This window comes from Oryctolagus cuniculus, chromosome 12 (assembly GCF_051225735.1).
Source record: "Oryctolagus cuniculus isolate XC-2025 breed Fujian yellow rabbit chromosome 12, ASM5122573v1, whole genome shotgun sequence".
Taxonomy (NCBI): Eukaryota; Metazoa; Chordata; class Mammalia; order Lagomorpha; family Leporidae; genus Oryctolagus; species Oryctolagus cuniculus.
The window spans coordinates 51,845,799-51,866,594 of NC_142878.1; the positions used below are offsets into that span (position 1 = coordinate 51,845,799).

At 46.4% G+C, this 20,796-nt stretch overlaps 1 protein-coding gene across 5 annotated transcripts in view; it reads right to left on the minus strand.

Annotated features, from left to right (window-relative positions):
* Positions 1 to 20,796, minus strand: part of RNF212B (ring finger protein 212B) — a 46,135-nt gene that overhangs the window by 15,948 nt on the left and 9,391 nt on the right. For all 5 annotated transcript variants that reach the window (XM_051822668.3, XM_089309876.1, XM_051822665.3 and 2 more), the window contains exon 5: positions 612 to 727. In XM_051822668.3, coding sequence (XP_051678628.3) covers positions 612 to 727 — 116 coding nt within the window. The remainder of the gene's footprint in view (positions 1 to 611; positions 728 to 20,796) is intronic.

Genomic DNA, 20,796 nt, shown 5'->3' on the forward strand with positions numbered 1-20,796 from the left:
CGCATGGGAGACCAGGAGGAAGCACCTGGCTCCTGGCTTCGGATCGGCGCAGCTCCAGCAGTGGCAGCCATTTGGGCAGTGAACCAATGGAAGGAAGACCTTTCTCTCTGTCTCTCTCTCTGTCTGTAACTCTGTCAAATAAATAAATAAAAATCTTAAAAAAAAAAAAAAAAGAATGAGGTGACTCAGGAAGACAATGGTAAGGCTTTGATGGTGAGAACAATCAAGTGGACAAAATAAGTATGACGTCACAAGTTTGTATGACATTTACACAGCATTTCCTTTCCTTTGCACACCTACCCCTGGCCTGCTGATGCCTACAAATTTCCATCAAGAAGCTCATCTTTTTTAGCTTAAAATCTGCAGAACACCCTCCCAGAGGTAACATTTTCAGTGCTATCACTGTAAGTTAGTTACCTCCGATTTCTCTGTAGCAGCAGCTTTAGATGCAGGAAAACAAGAGGACAGCTAGGAAGTGGGGGGGCCTCCGGAAGGAGGAAAAAGGAAACCAAAATGGAGTGGTTTTCAGACTCTGTAACCACAAGGAAATAAGGGCTATAGATTCTCTAAAAGGAAAAATAAAGCCTCCGGGAGTGTGATGGGTCACCCACTTGTCCTGGCTGGCCATTGTTTGCTGTGCTTCTTGCATGGCTGCTTCCAACTTCGTGATTCTGTGCTTTTGAAAGGCGATGAGGAGATCTGTTTGTTTCTTCTGGAAACTCCACACCTATTAAGGAAAAAAAATCCTTTGACAAACATCCCCACAATTCCTTTTTCCTTTCCTCTCTCTTTTTGAAACAAAGGGCAATCCATGAACAGGAACAGCTCCCCTGAGTTGCTGTGGCTTTGGCATATGGCTCCTCTCTCACACACTCCCACCAGGATGCCATCAGCCTTGCTGTGATTTATCACTGTTCGTTTTCTTCTGGAACCTCTGGCCTAAATCATGACTCCCCGACACTAGAGCACTCAGAACCAAGACAAGTGGAAGCTTTTCATTTCCAGGACACTGGCTTTCTAATACCTTACTTATTTATTTGAGAGGCAGAGACATGGAGAGATAAAGATCTCCTATCCGTTGGTTCATTTCCCAAATGGCCACAACAGCTAGGAATGGGAAGACACTTGATGCAGGTCTCCCACGTGGTTGGCAAAGATCCAATTACCTGAGCCATCACCACTGCTTCCCAGGGTCTGTGTGAGCAGGAAGTGGGAGTCAGGAGCTAGAGCCGGACACTGAACCCTGGCACTCTGATATGGGATGCAGGCATCTTAACTGCTAGCCCAAACGCCCACCCCAAGGTTTTCTAGTACGTGAATGAGAGCATCCTGATGTAACAGAGCAGCCCTTTATTTATTTTATTTTATTTTATTTTAATTTTTTCCATTTTTTTAAATTTAATAAATGTGAATTTACAAAGTGCAACTTTTGCATTGTTGTGGTTCCCCCCCCAACCTCCCTCCTTCCCGCAGCCCTCCAATCTCCCACTCCCTCTCTCATCCCACCCTTCATCAAGTTTCATTTTCAATTATCTTTATATACAGAAGATCAACTTAGTATATACTAAGCAAAGATTTCAACAGACTGCACTCACACAACCGCACAAGGTATAGAGTATTGTTCGACTAGTAGTGTTATCTTTAACTCTCATAGTATAACACATTAAGGACAGAGATCCTACATGGGGAGCAGGTGCCCAGTGACTCCCGTTGTTGATTTAACTACTGACACTCTTATTTATGAGGTCAGTAATCACCTGAGGCTCTTGCCATGAACTGTCAAGGCTATGGAAGCCCCTTGAGTTCACTAACTCTGAATTTGTTTAGTCAAGGCCATATCACAGTGGAGGTTCCTTCCTCCCTTCAGAGAAAGGTGCCTCCTTCTTTGATGGCCCGTTCTTTCGAGCAGCCCTTTAAACATACACTCTTGCATCCTGAGCAAGAAGAGTGATACCCAAAAAACCCTATCTTTCAAGCTCAGAATTGGTTAATTTGTCTATTCATGGACCCGGCTTCCACATTCCTGGCTATTACAGAACACAGGTGACCAATTTACTTTCTCTAAGACACAGTCTTTTGCAGGTGATTTGTGCTTCTACAGTAAAGGACAAAGAGGTACAGACAGAAATGACCTATTCCTGAATTTTATTCTGGGTATGGGCACATAATTTTATCTTTCCTGTCACTTTACCAATCGCCACACTAACGTGACTATCATGAAATTGCTGAGCACGACCAGAAGTTAATATTTAGAAAGTATTTTAGCTTTGTCAGGCTCCACTTCTGAGCGCACAGCAGTATTTGTGTCTCATCTGTTTCCTCCCTGCTTACCCTGTAAACCTTTTGACTGGGATCCTTCCCTAGATCTCAGTATCCTTTTTGTAATTTTTTGGTTCTCATCTAATTTATAAGTTGCTTTTGCCCCACTATCAAATGTACTTACGAATGTATATATTCTTTAGGCACTTTCATTTCTACTTAAAAGCAAATTAAATTAATTCTATATAAACAACAATTTATTGTAGTTTATTTTTCCAAGAAAAAGCTATTTTTAATAAAAATGAAATATGTTTATTTTAGAAAATTTGAACAGTCAAAAAACAGAAAAAGTCACTCAGAATCCCAGGTAGGGGGCAGTGTTGGGGAACAATAGATACTACAAACAGATTAACAGCCAAGACACAGTATCCCAAACATCCTAATCCTACCCTTGGGATCCGCGTGTTTACTATCAGATAACAAGTTCTAGGATGGACACAGTGGCGTAGCAGGTTAAACTGTCACTTGGGATGCCTATATCCCATACTGGAGTATCTGTTTAAGTCCCAGCTACTCCACTAACTACTCCCTGCTAATGTGCCTGGGAAGTAGTGGATGATGGCCCAAGTACTTCAATTCTTGATACCCATATTGGAGACCTGGATGGAGTTCCTGGCTGCTGGCTTCAACCTGGCCCAGTCCTGGCTATTATGGCCATTTAGGAAGTGAACCAGCACATGGAAGATCTCTATATCTCTCTTTCTCCGTTACCCTGGCTTTAAAATAAATAAATACATCTTAAAAGAAAAGATAGCCCAAGTTCTCCCCAAGACTAGTAACACCTCCCAAAGGTCATGTGCACACAGATCAGAGCCCACTGTGGAACTCCAGGGAAACTGGACTAGTGGTGGCACTTTCAACTAAGCCTAATCAGGCCTACTTTGCCCACACCCCAAAACACTGAAACTCAAACTTCAGATCTGACCACCCCTAAAATAAGAAAGACCAATCTAGAAAATAACCACCAGGGCCAGCACTGTGGCACAGTGGGTTAATGCCCTGGCCTGAAGCGCCCGCATCCCATATGGGCGCCGGTTTGAGACTCGGCTGCTCCACTTCCTGTCCAGCTCTCTGCTATGACCTGGGAAAGCAGTAGAAGATGGCCCAAGTCCTTGGGCCCCTGCACCAACGTGGGAGACCCGGAATAAGCTCCTGGTTCCTGGCTTCGGATCGGCATAGCTCCGGCCACTGCGGCCACTTGGGGAGTGAACCATTGGATGGAAGACCCCTCTCTCTCTCTCTCTCTCTCTCTCTCTGCCTCTCCTCTCTCAGTGTAACTTTGACTTTCAAATAAATAAATATCTTTAAAAAAAAAAAAAAGAACCACTAAAATGTGTTAGAGGGGAACAAATGATTTCTGTCTGATGTGAGGGTTCAAAGGTTTAATCTATTTCGAATAAGTCCATTGGAGAAGGTTCTAAAACTTAACTCATTAATGCACCTCAGTATTTGAAAAATATCCCAATAGTTAGCAATCATTAAAATCCTTCAGCATCAGGAAAAGATTGACTGATATTTTCCCAAAGAAAAATAAAAGATAAGTTTTGCTCACTTGCATTTTTAAGAGGGAGTAATTATTTTAATACAATAACTCAGAATAGACGATAAAAGCTGTTCTGTTGATAACACTGAATATCATCTTGACAATGTAACATGTTAAATAGTGTTTACTGTATTGGAACACTGTATGAAACCACCTATTGCTAGGTCCAGATTCTCTTCCTTTATCTTCACACCAGGGCCAGATAAGAATATTGTCATCTTTAGGTTTTGGAGTCCTATTCATTTCAGAATTGAGTGCATGTGCCAAGAGACAAAATTACAACAGACTTAAAATCTTAACTGATTTTGAACAGTGGTTCCCCACCCCCTCATCTCCCCTAAGCACCTTATCCACAGTTTGACTTCTCCACAGTTTCAGGCACCCATATTCAACAGCAGCATGAAAATATTTTCAGATTGACTGTTGCAATACTATAGTGCTGTGGGTTTATTTTTTATTTATTTATTTATTTATTTATTTAATTTTTTGACAGGCAGAGTGGATAGTGAGAGAGAGACAGAGAGAAAGGTCTTCCTTTGGCCGTTGGTTCACCCTCCAATGGCCGCCACGGCTGGCGCGCTGCGGCCGGCGCACCGCTCTGATCCGAAGGCAGGAGCCAGGTGCTTCTCCTGGTCTCCCATAGGGTCAGGGCCCAAGCACTTGGGGCATCCTCCACTGCCTTCCCAGGCCACAGCAGAGAGCTGGCCTGGAAGAGGGGCAACCAGGAAAGAATCCGGCACCCTGACCGGGACAAGAACCCGGTGTGCCGGCGCTGCAAGGCGGAGAATTAGCCTATTGAGCAGCGGCACCGGCCGAGTTTATTTTATTTTTAAGATTTATTTATTTGAAAGGCAGGGAACAGAGAGAGGGAGAGATCTTGCATCTGCAGCCTACAACAGCCAGGGCTGGCAGCCTAATGCCAGGAGCCAGGAACTCCATAGGTCTTCTACATGAGTAGCAGGGGCCCAAGCACTTGGGCCATCACCCGCTGCCTTCCCAGGCATGTTAGAAGGAAGCTGGGTTGGAACACCACTCTCATAAGGGATTTGAGCATTGTGTGCAGCCACTTAACCCACTGTACCACAACCCCACACCCTCGCGCCATGTTTGAGAAACCCTTATTTACTTAATGATGGCCCCAAAGTGCAAGTGCAGAGGTGCTGGCAATTCAGATGTGCCAACGAGAAGCTGTAAGTGCTTCCTTTGAGTGAAGAGGTAGAAGCTCTCAAGAAGGAAAGAAAATGAATCAAATGTTGAGGTTGCTAAGAGCTACTGAAAAACAAAAAGAATCTTCCATGAGATTGTGAACAAGTAAAAGAAAGTTGTGCTAGTTCTGCAGCTAATATGTTGCTACTCTCTCTGTGCTTCATTTATAAACTTTATCAAAGGCATGTATTATAGGAGAAAACAATATATTGGGTCTGATACCATCCACAGTTTCAGAAATTAACTAGGGGGAGGGTCTCCAAAAGTATTCTTTATGAGGTACTGTATTTGTGGTTCTAGAATCAGGCAGTATCGCGTTCTAAAACACAGAATGAATGTTCTGATGATATGAGCTGAGGAAGTTGGTTTTATAGGCAGAAAAAGGTGAAAGAAAGAAGAAAAAGAACAAAAGGCAAATCAGTCATTTCAAAGTTACTTTCCTAGTAAAGGTTAAAACACAGGAGACCTCCTTATCATGTCCCCTACCAGTGGTCTGTTTAGGGATTTGGTGAATATCTCTCCTGATTTCTTGGAAGATCAGATAAACAGCTTAGTGGCATAGAATTTCAATATGAAAAAAAAAAAACCATTTTGGATTGCTCTGTTGGGCCTAGTGCAGGACCTTAGCCCAAACCAATGGCCTCCTATAAATTTTATTTAACACATAGAACATACTTACTGAAGTATTTTAAAACTTCAGTTCTGAATTAGGTCTAAGAAGAAGTTGAAGAAATCCATGAAAGATACTGAGAAAGGCAAAGTAATGGGAGCCAAGGGAGAACTCAGAAGGTTACTACGATGAACCCTATGCCTCAGTTCATTTCCTGTTGCTCAAACGAAATACCTGAAGTGGGTACTTAAAGAGATTTTTGCAGCTCACAGGTTTGGAGGCTGAAAGTCCTCTGGTGAAGCCCCCTTGGCCAAATCCCATGACGGGTGGCATCCGGGTGAGAGCACATGTGAGGGGGGATCACAGGGAAAAGCCAGAACAATCTGAGTCAGGCTTGCTGTTTTCAGAACAACCCACAATCACAGGAATTAACTGGGGACCCAGGAGAACTACACCGATCCCTTCTGGGCGCAGCACCCCCAAAGACTTAATTATCTTGCATTAAGTCCCACCTCAAGGTTCTACCACCTCAACACTGCCACACTGAGGATCAAGCCTCACACACATGAACCTTTTGGGGGATCAACCACATTCAAACCAAAGCTACCTAAGACATTTTGGTCCAACATGGGTTATTAAAAACAAAAGGCTGGGGCCAGCACTGTGGCATAGCGGGCAAGGCCGCCGCCTGCAGTGCTGGCATCCCATATGGGTACTGGTTCAAATCCCTGCTGCTCCACTTCCTGTCCATCTCTCTGCTATGGGCTAGAAAAGCAACCAAGGATGGCTCAAATCCTTGGGACCCTGCACCCTCATGGGAGACCCAGAAGAAGCTCCTGGCTCTTTGCTTCAGATCAGCTCAGCTCCAGCTGCTGCGGCCATCTTGGAAGTGAACCAGCGGATGGAAGACCTCTTGACCTCTCCCTCTCTCTCTTTGTCTCTCTGTAACTCTGCCTTACAAATAAAAATAAATAAATCTTTAAAAAAAACACAAAAGGAGGCCGGCGCTGCGGCTCATTGGGCTAATCCTCTGCCTGCGGCGCCGGCATCCCAGGTTCTAGTCCTGGTTGCTCCTCTTCCAGTCCAGCTCTCTGCTGTGGCCCGGGAGTGCAGAGGAGGATGGCCCAAGTCCTTGGGCCCTGCGGCCGCATGGGAGACCAGGAGGAAGCACCTGGCTCCTGGCTTCGGATCAGCGCATCGCCGGCCGTAGCAGCCATTTTGGGGGTGAACCAATGGAAAAAGGAAGACCTTTCTCTCTGTCTCTCTCTCTCTCACTAACTCTGCCTGTCAAAAAAACAAACAAACAAACCACACACACACACAAGGTTTTTGTCTGTTTATAAAAGTAAAATATGGGCCGGCGCCGTGGCTCAATAGGCTAATCCTCCACCTTGCGGCGCCGGCACACCGGGTTCTAGTCCCGGTCGGGGCGCCGGATTCTGTCCCGGTTGCCCCTCTTCCAGGCCAGCTCTCTGCTATGGCCAGGGAGTGCAGTGGAGGATGGCCCAGGTGCTTGGGCCCTGCACCCCATGGGAGACCAGGAAAAGCACCTGGATCCTGGCTCCTGCCATCGGATCAGCGCAGTGCACCGGCTGCAGCGGCGGCCATTGGAGGGTGAACCAATGGCAAAAGGAAGACCTTTCTCTCTGTCTCTCTCTCTCACTGTCCACTCTGCCTGTCAAAAAAAAAAAAAAAAAAAAAAAAAAAAAGTAAAATATGAGGGCAGGAGTTTGGAACAGTGGTTAAGACACTGGTTAGGATGCCCATATCCGATATCAGTGTACCAGGGTTCAAGTCCCAGTTCTGCTTTTGATTCTAGCTTCCTGCTAATATACCCTGGCAGGCAGCAGGTGATGGCTCACGTACTTGGGTCCCTACCACCCTTGCAGGGAAAGCTGGATTAAGTTTCTAGCTCCTGGTTCTGGCCTGGCTCAGTCCTGGCTATTACAGGCATCCGGGGAGTGAACTGCTGGATAAAGATCTTTCTCTAGCAGAATCTCCCTTTCTCTCTGTCTTTAATTTTGTCTCTCTGCCTTTCAAATAAATAAAAGCTAAAAATAAATAAATAAAAATAATACATGCTTTGGAAATATTACACTTATCCTTTTTGTACTAAATGGCTTCTCTAATTTTTATTTTTTAAATGTCATAGTTTTATTTAGTTTAAAATTTATTTTCACATACAATTTAAAAGTTTTGAATATTTGTAAAGGAGTCACTACATTTTAGAAATTTACTTTAGCCAGTGTTGTGGCATGATGGGTTAAGCTACCATTTGTAATGACAGTATCCCATATCAGAGTGTTGGTTCAAGTCCTAGCTGCTCTGCTTCTGATCCAGCTTTCTGCTCATGTGTCTGGGAAAGTGGTGGGTCATGGCCCAAGTGCTTGCGTACCTGCCACCCACCTGGGAGATCCAGATAGAGCACCTGGCCCTGGGCTTCAGGCTGGTCTAGCATTAACTGTGAGCCAACAGATACAAGATCTTTTCCTCTCTGTGTCACTCTGCCTTTTGAACAAATAAATAATTTTTAAAAGATTTATTTATTTCGGCCGGCGCCGCGGCTCACTAGGCTAATCCTCCGCCTAGTGGCGCCGGCACACCAGGTTCTAGTCCCGGTCGGGGCGCCGGATTCTGTCCCGGTTGCCCCTCTTCCAGGCCAGCTCTCTGCTGTGGCCCGGGAGTGCAGTGGAGGATGGCCCAGTTGCTTGGGCCCTGCACCCCATGGGAGACCAGGAAAAGCACCTGGCTCCTGGCTCCTGCCATCGGATCAGCGCGGTGCGCCGGCTGCAGCGCGCCGGCCGCGGCGGCCATTGGAGGGTGAACCAACGGCAAAAGGAAGACCTTTCTCTCTGTCTCTCTCTCTCACTGTCCACTCTGCCTGTCAAAAAAAAAAAAAAAAAAAAAAAAAGAAAAAAAAAGATTTATTTATTTGAAAGTCAGAGTTACAGAGAGAGAGAGAGAGACAGACAGACAGAGACAGAGACAGAGACAGAGAGAGGTCTTCATTCTGCTGGCTCACCCCACAATTGGCCACAACAGTCAGAGCTGAGCTGATCTGAAGCCAGGAGCCAAGAGCTTCTTCCATGTCTCCCGCATGGGTGCAGAGGCCCAAGGGCTTGGGCCATCTTCTGCTGCCTTCCCAGGCCATAGCAGAGAGCTGGATAGGAAGTGGAACAGCTGGGACTCAAACCAGTGCCTATATGGGATGCTGGCACTGCAGGGGGCAGCTTTACCTGCTATGCCACAGCGCCAGTCCCAATAAATAATTTTTCAAAAAAGAAACTTACTTGAAAGATTTTGATAAATTCCACATCTCCTTATGATACTTAAACTTATTAGTCTGACTCACCCATCTTTTGTGAAACTGATTCCTTCATTCCACAATATCTACAGGTTTTAAACTATAGCTCTATCATTTACTAAAAGAAAAATTTTCTATTTAGAAGTATTCCAACTCTTAAAAAGTAAAAAAAATTTACAGAATTAGAGTATCAGAAATTTGCAACTTCTAAATGAATTCATGGAGCTCTGTAAAGTTCATCAATGGCTACCGGCACATAAAATGAAAAACGGACCATTACATATACCTCTTGGTAGAATAAACACTGCTATGAAGTAGTACTGCTCCACCTTCCCCTAAGTCATCAAATGATGATGATTTTTATTTTTATTTATATATTTTTATTTGACAGGCAGAGTCAGACAGTGAGAGACAGAGACAGAGAGAAAGGTCTTCCTTTCACTGGTTTACCCCCCAAATGGCCACCATGGCCGGCACTGCGCTGATCCGAAGCCAGGAGCCAGGTGCTTCCTCCTGGTCTCCCATGTGGGTGCAGGGGCCCAAGAACTTGGGCCATCCTCCACTGCCTTCCCGGGCCACAGCAGAGAGCTGGACTGGAAGAGGAGCAACTAGGACAGAATCTGGTACCCCACTGGGACTAGAACCTGGGGTGCCAGTGCCGCAGGCGGAGGATTAGCCAAGTCAGCCACGGGGCCGGCCCCCAAATGATGATGATTAAGCTTAAATCTACCTACCAATTTATGGGAAGTAGAGGACAGAGGAGCATATTAAATGACTCCAAAGGTGTAACGAGCCAAACCGACACTATGGGGGCCAGCACTGTGGTGCCTCAAGTAAAGCCACCGCCTGCAGCACCAGTATCCCATATGAGCGCTGGTTCGAGAACCAGTGGCTCTGCTTCTATTTGGCTCCCTGTAATGTGCCTGGGAAGGCAGCAGAGCATGGCCCAAATGCCTAGGCCCCTGCATCCATGTGGGAGACCCAGAAGAAGCCCCTGGCTCCTGGCTTCAGATTGGCCCAGCCCTGGCTGTTGCGGCCATTTGGGATGTGAACCAATGAATGAAGATTTTCTCTCTCTCTAACTCTGCCTTTCAAATAAATAAATAAATAAATAATTCTTTTTAAAGAAATCCAGACTATGAACAAATCTATACTTTTTTCCCAAAAATAATTTAAAAAATTATAAGAAACATTTTTAACAGAAATTTAAGTGGCAGGCATTTGGTGCAGTAGATAAAATGTTAGCTTGGGATGCCCTCATCCCACACTGAGTGCCTGGATTCAAGTCCTGGCTCTGCCCATCTTGTGGGGAGAACGGTGTCCCCAGATGAACTCAAACAAAATTCTTGCCTCTACGTGACATAAGAATTCAAAGCATAGACATAGATAAAATGCAAGAATGGGAGAATTTATTTAAAGAGATGGAGGGGGAGCAGCACTGTGGTACAGCAGGTAAAGCTGCCGCCTACAGTGCTGGCATCCCATATGGACGCCAGTTCACGGCCCGACTGCTCCATGTCCAATCCAGCTCTCTGCTATGGCCTGAGAAAGCAGTGGAAGATGGCCCAGGTGTTTGGGCCCCTGGACCCATGTGGTAGTCCCAAAAGAAGCTCCTGGCTCTTCGCTTTGGATCAGTCCAGCTCCAGGCACTGCAGCCATTTGGGGAGCGAAACAGCAAATGGAAGACCTTTCTCTCTCTCTCTCTGCCTCTCAAATAAATAAATAAATAAATAAGTCTTTAAAAAAGAGAGAGATTGATAGATAGAGTTCACATACATATGTGAATGTAGACAGCCCCCTGAGGAGAACAAGCCCCTTCTACCACTCCTGAGTTTGTGTTTTTTGGTGGGCTTCTAGAGGGCTTCAAGATGGGGGCTAGCCAGAGAAACCACCCACTGAGTAGAGGTTTAGAACTTTCAGTTCCAATTTCTCTTTCCCTTCCACATCAAGTTCAGTCACCAACTGCCAATTATTTAATTTATCATGCCCACCAAACAAAGGAGTTTGGAAAGTTTCTAAACTGGTGAACACGTCAGGGGCTGGGAGGGAGGTGTCCCTGGAGTGGGTATGGATGGCAGGTGCCCTCCCCCAATAGCCTGCCCTATGCACCTCTTCCACCTGGCTGTTCCCAAGCTGTTGTATTCTTTATAATAAACCAGTATTGTAACTAAAGTGCTTCCTTGAGTTCTGATGATTAGTTAGTCATCCTAACTAATTACCAAAGCTGGGGGAGAGGCACAGGAACTCCTGAATCTGTGGTCAGCTGGCCTGGAATGTGGATTGCCTTGGTACCTTATTTAGGAATGGCATCCAAAATGGGAGCAGTTTGTGGGATTGAACCCTTAAACCTGTAGGATTTGAGGATAACTCTAGGGGTTGAGTATCAGAATTGAATTAAACTGTTGGACACCTATCTGGTGTCAAGAGAACTGGTTGGTATCAGAAAATACCTCACAAGGGGCAAAGGACATAATAAATAGCTTAAGCATTATTCATCCTTTCACTTTGTAAGTGTTTACTGATCATTTTGTATCAGGCACAGGAACTAGAAATGCCAAGATCCACAGTAAGGGGTCTGTACTATGGTGGCTCATGACAGTATGGCAGGAGAGACCTGCTGCTCACGTGGGAGACCTGGAGGGAGTTCCAGCGTCCTGGCTTGGGCCTGGACCTGCCCCAGCCACTGCAGCCACTTGGGGAGTGAACCAGCAGATGGAGGCCCACTCTTTCTCTCTTGTACTCTCTCTTTCTGTGCCTCTGCCTTTCAAATAAATGATGTTTTTTAAAAATGAAGAATAACCTATATGGTCTGTAAAAGAACTGAAAGGATTTAAATCTGTCTAAGAGGTTAGGTAATAAATAACCCACTTAATAACTTGTGTTGGTACATGGGATAGGAGGTAGCTGTTGTAGCTGAGGCTTGTGAGGTCAGGAAGAACTAGACCATTAAAACGGGACTATGTGTCACCCTGAGGAAGTCTGAAACCTAGTGACGGGAAACTATCGAAGGTGGTCCCCCCCCCCCCAACGATTTATTTATTTATTTTCTAGAAAGGCAGAGATGGAGACACACACACAGATCTTTCATAAGCTGGCTCACTCCCCAAATGGCTACAACAGCCAAGACTGGCTTAGGCTGAATCCAGAAGTCAGGAACTCCATCCAGGTCTTCTACATGAGCAGCAGGGGCCCAAGCACTTGGGACATCTCCTGCTACCTTCCCAGGTGCATTAGCAGGGGACTGGATTGGAAGCAGAGCAGCAGGTCTTGAAAGGGATGCCAGTGCTGCAAGCAGCAACTTAACTACAATGCTGGCCCAACCCAGGGGTTTTGAAAAAGTTGTTTTTAGGGGCCAGCATTGTGGCACAGTGGGTCGGGCTGCCGCTTGGGGCACCAGGATCCCATATGGGTGCTGGTTTTGAGTGCCAGTTCCCCATGGATGCACCTGGGAAGGCAGTGGAAGATGGCCCAAATGCCTGGGCCCCTGCCAAACATGAGACCTGGATGAAGCTCTAGGGTCTGGGCTTTTGCCTGGCCCAGCCCTGGTCACTGAGGTCTTTTAGGGAGTGAACCAAGGGATGAAAGAATTCTCTCCCTCTCTCTCTCTCTCTGCAGCTCTTTCAAATAAATAAATAAATCTTTAAAAAAAAAAAAAAACAAACAAAAGGCAGAGCAGATGTTGTGGCATAGCGGGTAAAGCTGTCACCAACAGTGCCAGCATCCCATATGGGCGCTGGTTTGAGTCCCAGCTGCTCCACTTCCTATCCAGCTCTCCGCTATGGCCTGCGAAAGCAGTAGAAGGTGGCCCAAGTTCTTGGGCCCCTGCACCCACATAGGAGATCCAGAAGAGGCTCCTGGCTTCTGGCTTTTGGTCAGCGCAGCTCTGGCCGTTGCAGCCAACTGGGGAGTGAGCCAGCGGAATGAAGACCTCTCTCTGTCTCTGTCTCTGTCTCTCTCTCTGCCTCTCCTTCTCTCTGTTAACTCTTTCAATTAAAATAAATATTTTTTTAAAAAAATAATTTTTTAAAAGGCAATAGGAGGACTAAAGGGTAAGTTTTGGGTGTTCCAGGTGAGATGTTGCTTAGAATGCCGACATCTCATATTGGAGTGGTAGGTTCTAGTCCTGACTCCTCTGTTTCCAATCCAGCTTCCTGGCTCCTGGCTATAGCCTGGCTCAAGCCTAGGTGTTGCAGCAGTTGGGGAGTGATCTAATAAATGAAAGACCTTTCTCTATCTCTTCCTCTATCACTCTGTATTTCAAATAAATAAATTAAAAAAAAAAACTTTTTAAAAGGCATCATTCACTATCTTGGTTGTTCAATTTTTTTAAACACGAATTTTTATTTTTATGTATTTATTTATTTATTTTAAGATTTATTTATTTATTTGCAAGGCAGAGTTAGAGAGGCAGAGCGAGAAACACAGAGAGAGGTCTTCTATTCACTGGTTCACTCCCCAAATGGCCGCAATAGCCAGAGCTGGGCCCATCTGAAGCCAGGAGCCAGGAGCTTCTTCCGGGTCTCCCACGTGGGTGCAGGGGCCCAAGCAATTGGGCCATGTTCCACTGCTTTCTCAGGCCATAACAGAGAGCTGGATCAGAAGTGGAGCAGCAGGGACTTGAACCAGTGCCCATGTGGGATGCCAGCACTGCAGTCAGCGGCTTGACCCGCTATGCCCCAGTGCTGGCCCCTCCAAATTCTTTTTCATTTTTTGAAGATTTATTTATTTGCAAGGCAGAGAGGCAGAGGCAGAGGCAGAGGCAGAGAGAGAAAGAGAGAGAGTGAGAGGTCTTCCATCTACTGTTTTACTCCCCAAATAGCCGCAAAGGCTGGAGCTGCGCTGATCTGAAGCCAGGAGCCAGGAGCCTCTTCTGGGTCTCCCATGCAGGTGCAGTGGCCCATGGACTTGGGCCATCTTCCACTGCTTTCCCAGGCCATAGCAGAGAGCTGGATCAGAAGTGGAGCAACCAGGACTTAACCTGCACCCATAAGTGATGCCAGCACTGCAGGCTTTACCCACTACATTACAATGCCAGCCCCAAGAGGTTGTCTTTTATTGTATGTAAAGTGCATTTTAAGGGACAAGCATTGCGGCACAGTGAGTAAAGATGCTGCTTCAGACATCCACACACACTGGAGTGCCTGGGATTAAGTCCTGCTTCAGCTTTCTGTTCATGTGCACCATGTACTCTGGGAGGTAGCAGAGGATGGCTCAAGTACTTGAGTTCCTGTCACCCATGTGGGAGACCCTGATGGTGTTCCAGGCTCCTGGCTTCAGCCTGGCCCAGCTCTGGCTGTTGTAGGCATTTGTGGAGTGACCTAGCAAACGGAAGATGGGTATCTGTTTGTCTTTCTCTCTTGCTCTCTGTCCCTTTGCCTTTCAAATAAAAAAAAAAAAAAGTATACTTTTTTTAAAAAGATTTATTTGTTTGAAAGTCAGACTTACAGAGAGAGGGAGAGACACAGAGTTCCACTGGTTCATTCTCTAGATGGCCACAACACCCAGGATTGGGTGGCCAAAGCCGGAAGCCCAGGAGCTTCTTCTAGGTTCTCCCATGTGGGTGGCAGGGCCCCAAACACTTGGGCCATCTCCCATTGCTTTTCCCAGGCCATTAGTCAGAGAGCCGGATCAGAAGTGGAGTAGCTGGGACACAGACCGGCATCCATATACGGATGCCAGCATTGCAAGGGGCAGCTTTATCCACTATTCTACAACACTGGCCCCATAAATAAACTTCAAAAATAACGTATATTTCAATAAATCCATTTTTTTTAAAGTAGATGAGGTATTGTATACTTTCCAATTTAAAAACTACATGCTTCTTTTTACATGATCTTTCATATAAAAGTTTTCCACATTACTCTTTAATAAAATATAGCTTTCAGAATGGTTTCACGAACATTACTTCAGTAGATCTTTACAAGAAGTAGGATGAGTGTCACTACTTCATATTACATATGAGAGAATTACAACTAGTTCAAAAAAGTCAAATTACAAACTGGCAGACAGATTTGGTTTTGAGATTTCTATTCCAGTTGCCACTTTATAAAATTTTATATGCATTGATGGAAAACCTCGGTAGGGAGGATTATTTTACTAATTTTTTCAAAAAGTATTTATTGAGGAAATGTCTGGCCTAGCTGGTTAAGATGTGGTTTGGGCACCTACATCCCGTATCAGAGTGCCTCAGTTCAAGTCCTGCCTCTGCTCATGTTCCAGCCTCCTGCTAACGTGCACGCTGGGAAACAGCAGATGATGGCTCAAGTAGTTGGGTTTCTGCCACCCACATGAGATAAGTAGATCATAGGCATCTGGGCAGTAAAATAGCAGATGGGGGAACTAACTCTTCCTCTCCCTCTCCCTCTCTTGACAGAGAATAAAAGGGACACTTAACTTAGATACAGTGGTTAGAGAAGGCTCCTCTGAGGTCACATGTAAGCTGAGATGTTACTGGAAATAAGAGATGGAAGTCATCCATGTTAATGATAACCAAAGCTACAGGGGTAGATGAGACTATGCATGAAGGTATACAAAGTAAGAAAAGCAAGCAGGGGGGCCAGTCCTGTAAGTGTAGCGGGTACATCGCTGCCTGCAGTGGCAGCACCCTATATGGGCACCAGTTCAAGTCCCAGCTGTTCCACTTCCAATCCAGCTCTCTGCTATGGCCTGGGAAAGCAGCGGAAGATGGCCTAAGTCCTTGGGCCCCTGCACCCACGTGGGAGACCCCAGAGAAGCTCCTGGCTCCTGGATTCAGATCGGTGCAGCTGTGGCCATCTGGGCAGCAAACCAGCAGATGGAAGACCTCTCTCCCCGCCCCCTCACATCTGCCTCTCTGTAACTCTGCCTTTCAAATAAATAAATCTTAAAAAAAGAAAAAAGACAAGCAATCAGAATAAAACTCTGAGAAACGTAAATACTTAAGAGATGGACAGAGGAAGAGGAGCCAAGAAGAAAACTGAAGTTGATTATGATAGCCAAAGAAAGAAGGTTTCAAGGACAAGACAGTGGAATGTTCCTGAGAGACCAAATATGATAAGAACAAAAAACAAATTATCAGGGCTGGTGCTGTGGTGTAGTGGACTAGGCCTCTACTTGCTGCACTGGCATCCCATATGGGTATCAGTTTGCATCCCAGCTGTTCCTCTTCTTCTATTTTTATTTTTTTAATATTTATTTATTTTATTTGAAAGGCAGAGTTACAGAAAGGCAGAGGCAGAGAAAGAGAGAGAGAGATCTTCCATCTGCTGGTTCACTCTCCAGATGGCCACAAGAGCTGGAGCTATACCTATCCAAAGCCAGGAGCCAGGAGCATCTTCAGGGTCTCCCATGCAGGTGCAGGAGCCCAAGGACTTGAGCCGTCCTCTACTGCTTTCCCAGACCATAGCCTGGGAAAGCTGTAGAAGATGGCTCAGTGCATGGGCCTCTGTACTTATGTGGGAGACCCAAATGAAGTTCTTGGTTCCTGCCTTTGGATCAGCCCAGCTCCAGCCATTGCAGTCACCTGGGGAGTGAACCATTAGATGGTTCACCTGGGGAGTGAACCATTGGATGGAAGGTCTCTCTTTCCATTTGTAACTCTACCTCTCAAATAAATAAATATTAAAACAAAACAAAACAAAACAAATTATCCATTGGATTTGATAACAGGAATGGTATTGATGTCCTTCGCAAGAGCAGTTATAGTGAGCCAGTCTGAAGCCAGACTGCAGAGGGTTATAGAAAATCTTAGGTCGGCTGGCGCCACAGCTCAATAGGCTAATCCTCTGCCTGCGGCGCCAGCACACGGGGTTCTAGTCCCGGTCGGGGCGCCGGATTCTGTCCTGGTTGCCCCTCTTCCAGGCCAGCTCTCTGCTGTGGCCAGGGAGTGCAGAGGAGGATGGCCCAGGTGCTTGGACCCTGCACCCCATGGGAGACCAGGAGAAGCACCTGGCTCCTGGCTTCAGATCAGCGCGGTGTCCCAGCCGCAGCAGCCATTGGAGGGTGAACCAACGGTAAAGGAAAACCTTTCTCTCTGTCTCTCTCTCTCACTGTCTACTCTGCCTGTCCAAAAAAAAAATAAATAAATAAAATAAAATAAAATAAAATAAAAAGAAAAGAAAAGAAAAAGAAAAAGAAAAGAAAATCTTAGGTCAAGAATTAGACCAAGGGGGCTGGTGCTGTGGCGCAGCGGGTTAAAGCCCTGGCCTGAAGTGCTGGCATCCCATGTGAGCGCCGGTTCTAGTCCCAGCAGCTCCACTTCCAATCCAGCTCTCTGCTATGGTCTGGGAAAGCTGTAGAAGATGGACCAAGTCCTTGGGCCCCTGCACCTGTGTGGGAGACCCAGAGGAAGCACCTGGCTCCTGGCTTCAGATCGGTGCAGCTCCTGCCGTTGCAGCCAATTGGGGAGTGAACCAGCGGATGGAGGATCTCTCTCTCTCTCTCTCTCTCTCTCTGCCTCTCCTCTCTCTGTGTTGCTCTTTCAAACAAAAAAAAAAATAAAAAATAAAAAATTAGATCAAGTGTAGAAAAATACCCACCAGTGCACTCCAATGTAGGTTCCTCTCTGAGATTTTACTCAATGTGCTCTCCTGAGGGTCAGCAACAATGCTCACGTTGCTAATTCCAGGTCAGCAACAACCCTCCTGTTGCCAAATCCAATGAACCTTGCTTTGTCCTCATCTTGCTTCACTCTCAGCAGGGTTTGACCTCGCTGATTAGTTCTTCCTTCTGAAACATTGTCCTTTCTCGCTTCTGTGATAGCACCACTCTCTTTGCTTTTACCCCACTGATTGCAGCTCTTTGCTAACTTCTCTTCCCCCCACCTAATTGCTAGATATTGTGATATCACCTACTCACAAGGCTTTAAACACTATCTATAGCCTGACAAATTCCACACTTATACCTCAAATCTTGACCTATGCCCTGAGCTCCAGAATGGTAAATCTGTCTGCCTTCATGACCTCCCCACCTGGATCTCCAACAGGCGTCCAAAACCCAGCACATTCAAAATTTTATTTGCCCTCAAAACAGTCTTCCTAGTCTTGCTTGGTAAAGGATGTAATCATTCTACTCAGTTGTTCAAGACAAAAAGCCAGGGCTCTTCCTTGAGTTCTCTCTTTTTCTCATCTCCCACATCCAAATCAAAAGAAAGTGCTACTAGTTCTTCCTGGAAAAACATCTCTCAGATTTAACCACCTCGCTCCATTTCTACTGCCACCATTTTAACCAAGGCAATCCTGCTTAGATTTTTCCCATGGCCTCCTAACTGTGCTCTCTGCTTCTTTTCTTTCTTCCTTTTTTTTTTTTTTTTTTTGACAGGCAGAGTGGACAGTGAGAGAGAGAGAGAGAGAGAGAGACAGAGAGAAAGGTCTTCTTTTGCCATTGGTTCACCCTCCGATGGCCGCCGCGGCTGGCACAATGCGGCCGGCGCACCGCACTGATCCAATGGCAGGAGCCAGGTGCTTCTCCTGGTCTCCCATGGGGTGCAGGGTCCAAGCACCTGGGCCATCCTCCACTGCCTTCCTGGGCCATAGCAGAGAGCTGGCCTGGAAGAGGGGCAACCGGGACAGAATCTGGCGCCCCGACCAGGACTAGAACCCGGTGTGCCAGCGTTGCAAGGCGGAGGGTTAGCCTAGCGAGCCGCGGCGCTGGTTTGCTTCTTCTCTTAATCTCTCTATGGTTCATTCTCCACACAGCAGCCAGATTCTCCTATAAAATCAAATACCAGATAATGCTATTTCCTGTGTGAGACTCTTCAACAGTGCTTCACTGCCCTTGGAAGAAGTCTAAACTCCTTACCACAACCACTAGCACCCTTATAATCAAGGTTTTCTTTTTTTTTTTTTTTTTTTTTTCTGATCTTACACTGAAAACCTTCCCTCTTAGCCAGTCTTAACATGCAGCCATTCACTTAACAAACATTTCTTATATACCTAATTTGAGCCAGATATCCAATTAGACATTGGATGGCTTTTTTTTTTTTTTTTTTTGACAGGCAGAGTGGACAGTGAGAGAGAGAGACAGAGAGAAAGGTCTTCCTTTGCCGTTGGTTCACCCTCCAATGGCCGCCGCAGCCGGTGCGCTGCGCACCGCGCTGATCCGATGGCAGGAGCCAGGAGCCAGGTGCTTTTCCTGGTCTCCCATGGGGTGCAGGGCCCAAGCACCTGGGCCATCCTCCACTGCACTCCCGGGCCACAGCAGAGGGCTGGCCTGGAAGAGGGGCAACCGGGACAGAATCCGGCGCCCCAACCGGGACTAGAACCCGGTGTGCCGGCGCCGCTAGGCGGAGGATTAGCCTAGTGAGCCGCGGCGCCGGCTTTTTTTTTTTTTTTTTTTTTTTTTTTGACAGGCAGAGTGGACAGTGAGAGAGAGAGACAGAGAGAAAGGTCTTCCTTTACCATTGGTTCACCCTCCAATGGCTGCTGCGGCTGGCGCACCGTGCTGATCCGAAGCCAGGAGCCAGGTGCTTCTCCTGGTCTCCCATGGGGTGCCGGGCCCAAGCACTTGGGCCATCCTCCACTGCACTCCCGGGCCACAGCAGAGAGCTGGCCTGGAAGAGGGGCAACCGGGACAGAATCCGGCGCCCCGACCGGGACTAGAACCCGGTGTGCCAGCACCACAGGCGGAGGATTAGCCTAGTGAGCCGCGGCACCGGTGATACCTGCTTTTGAAAGGTTCCTGGCTCAGTGAGAGAAACAGCCATATGAACAATAAAATAAATCAGTTTTCCAGAGTTAGGTATTTTGCAGTTAAAAGCAACATGGGATAGGAGTACAAAGAGCAAAGCAAAACTCTGCCTATGGGAATCAGGGAAGGCTATTACCAAAGAATTAACAATTACTGCCATACATTTGAAAGATGATTAGTAGTGGGTGTGGATGCAGTCTATATAACCCAGGAATAGAAGAAAGTAAGTCCAAATGGAACTCTCCAACTCCTTATAAAAAAACTGTAGGGGGCGGGGGGCAGTGCTGTGGTACAGCGGGTTAACGCCCTGGCCTGCAGCATCCCATATGGGCACCGGTTCTAGGCCCAGCTGTTCCACTTCCGATCCAGCTCTCTGCTGTAGCCTGGGAAAGCAGTGGAAGATGGCCCAAGTACTTGGGCCCCTGCACCCACATGGGAGACCTTGAGGAAGCTACTGGCTCCCGGCTTCAGATCAGCGCAGCTCCAGCTGTTATGGCCAATTGGGGAGTGAACCATCAGATAGAAGACTTCTCTCTCTCTCTCTCTGCCTCTCCTCTCTCTGTGTAACTCTGACTTTCAAATAAATAAATAAATAAATCTTAAAAAAAAAAAAAAAACATAGGGGGCCAGTGCTGTGGCGTAGAGGGTAAGGCCTCCACCAGCATCCCCATAAGCATGCCAATTCGCATCCCGGCTGCTCTGCTTCTGATCCAGCTCTCTGCTATGGCCTGGGAAAACTGCAGACGATGGCCCAAGTTCTTGGCCCCTGAACCTGTGTGGGAGATCTAGAAGAAGCTCCAGGCTTCAGATCAGCCCAGCTCTTGCCATTGCCATTTGGGGAGTGGACCAGCAAATGAAGACCCCTCCCTCCCTCCTCTCTCCCTCTCTCTCTGCCACTGACTCTCTTTAACTCTGCCTTTCAAATATATAAATAAATCTTAAAAAAAAACTATGTAGATGTGAGCAGCTTGATCAACTGTCGACATAAAATACAGAATAAAAATGCCTCTGTCAGGTCATTACAGAGATTAAGGATGAGGACTAGTTAGAGCACAAATAGATACTTAGAGTGACTCTCCATTCATTCATTCATTCAACAATGCTTTGAGTGTCCACTACATATCAAGAACTATCTATAGGGGTGTGTGT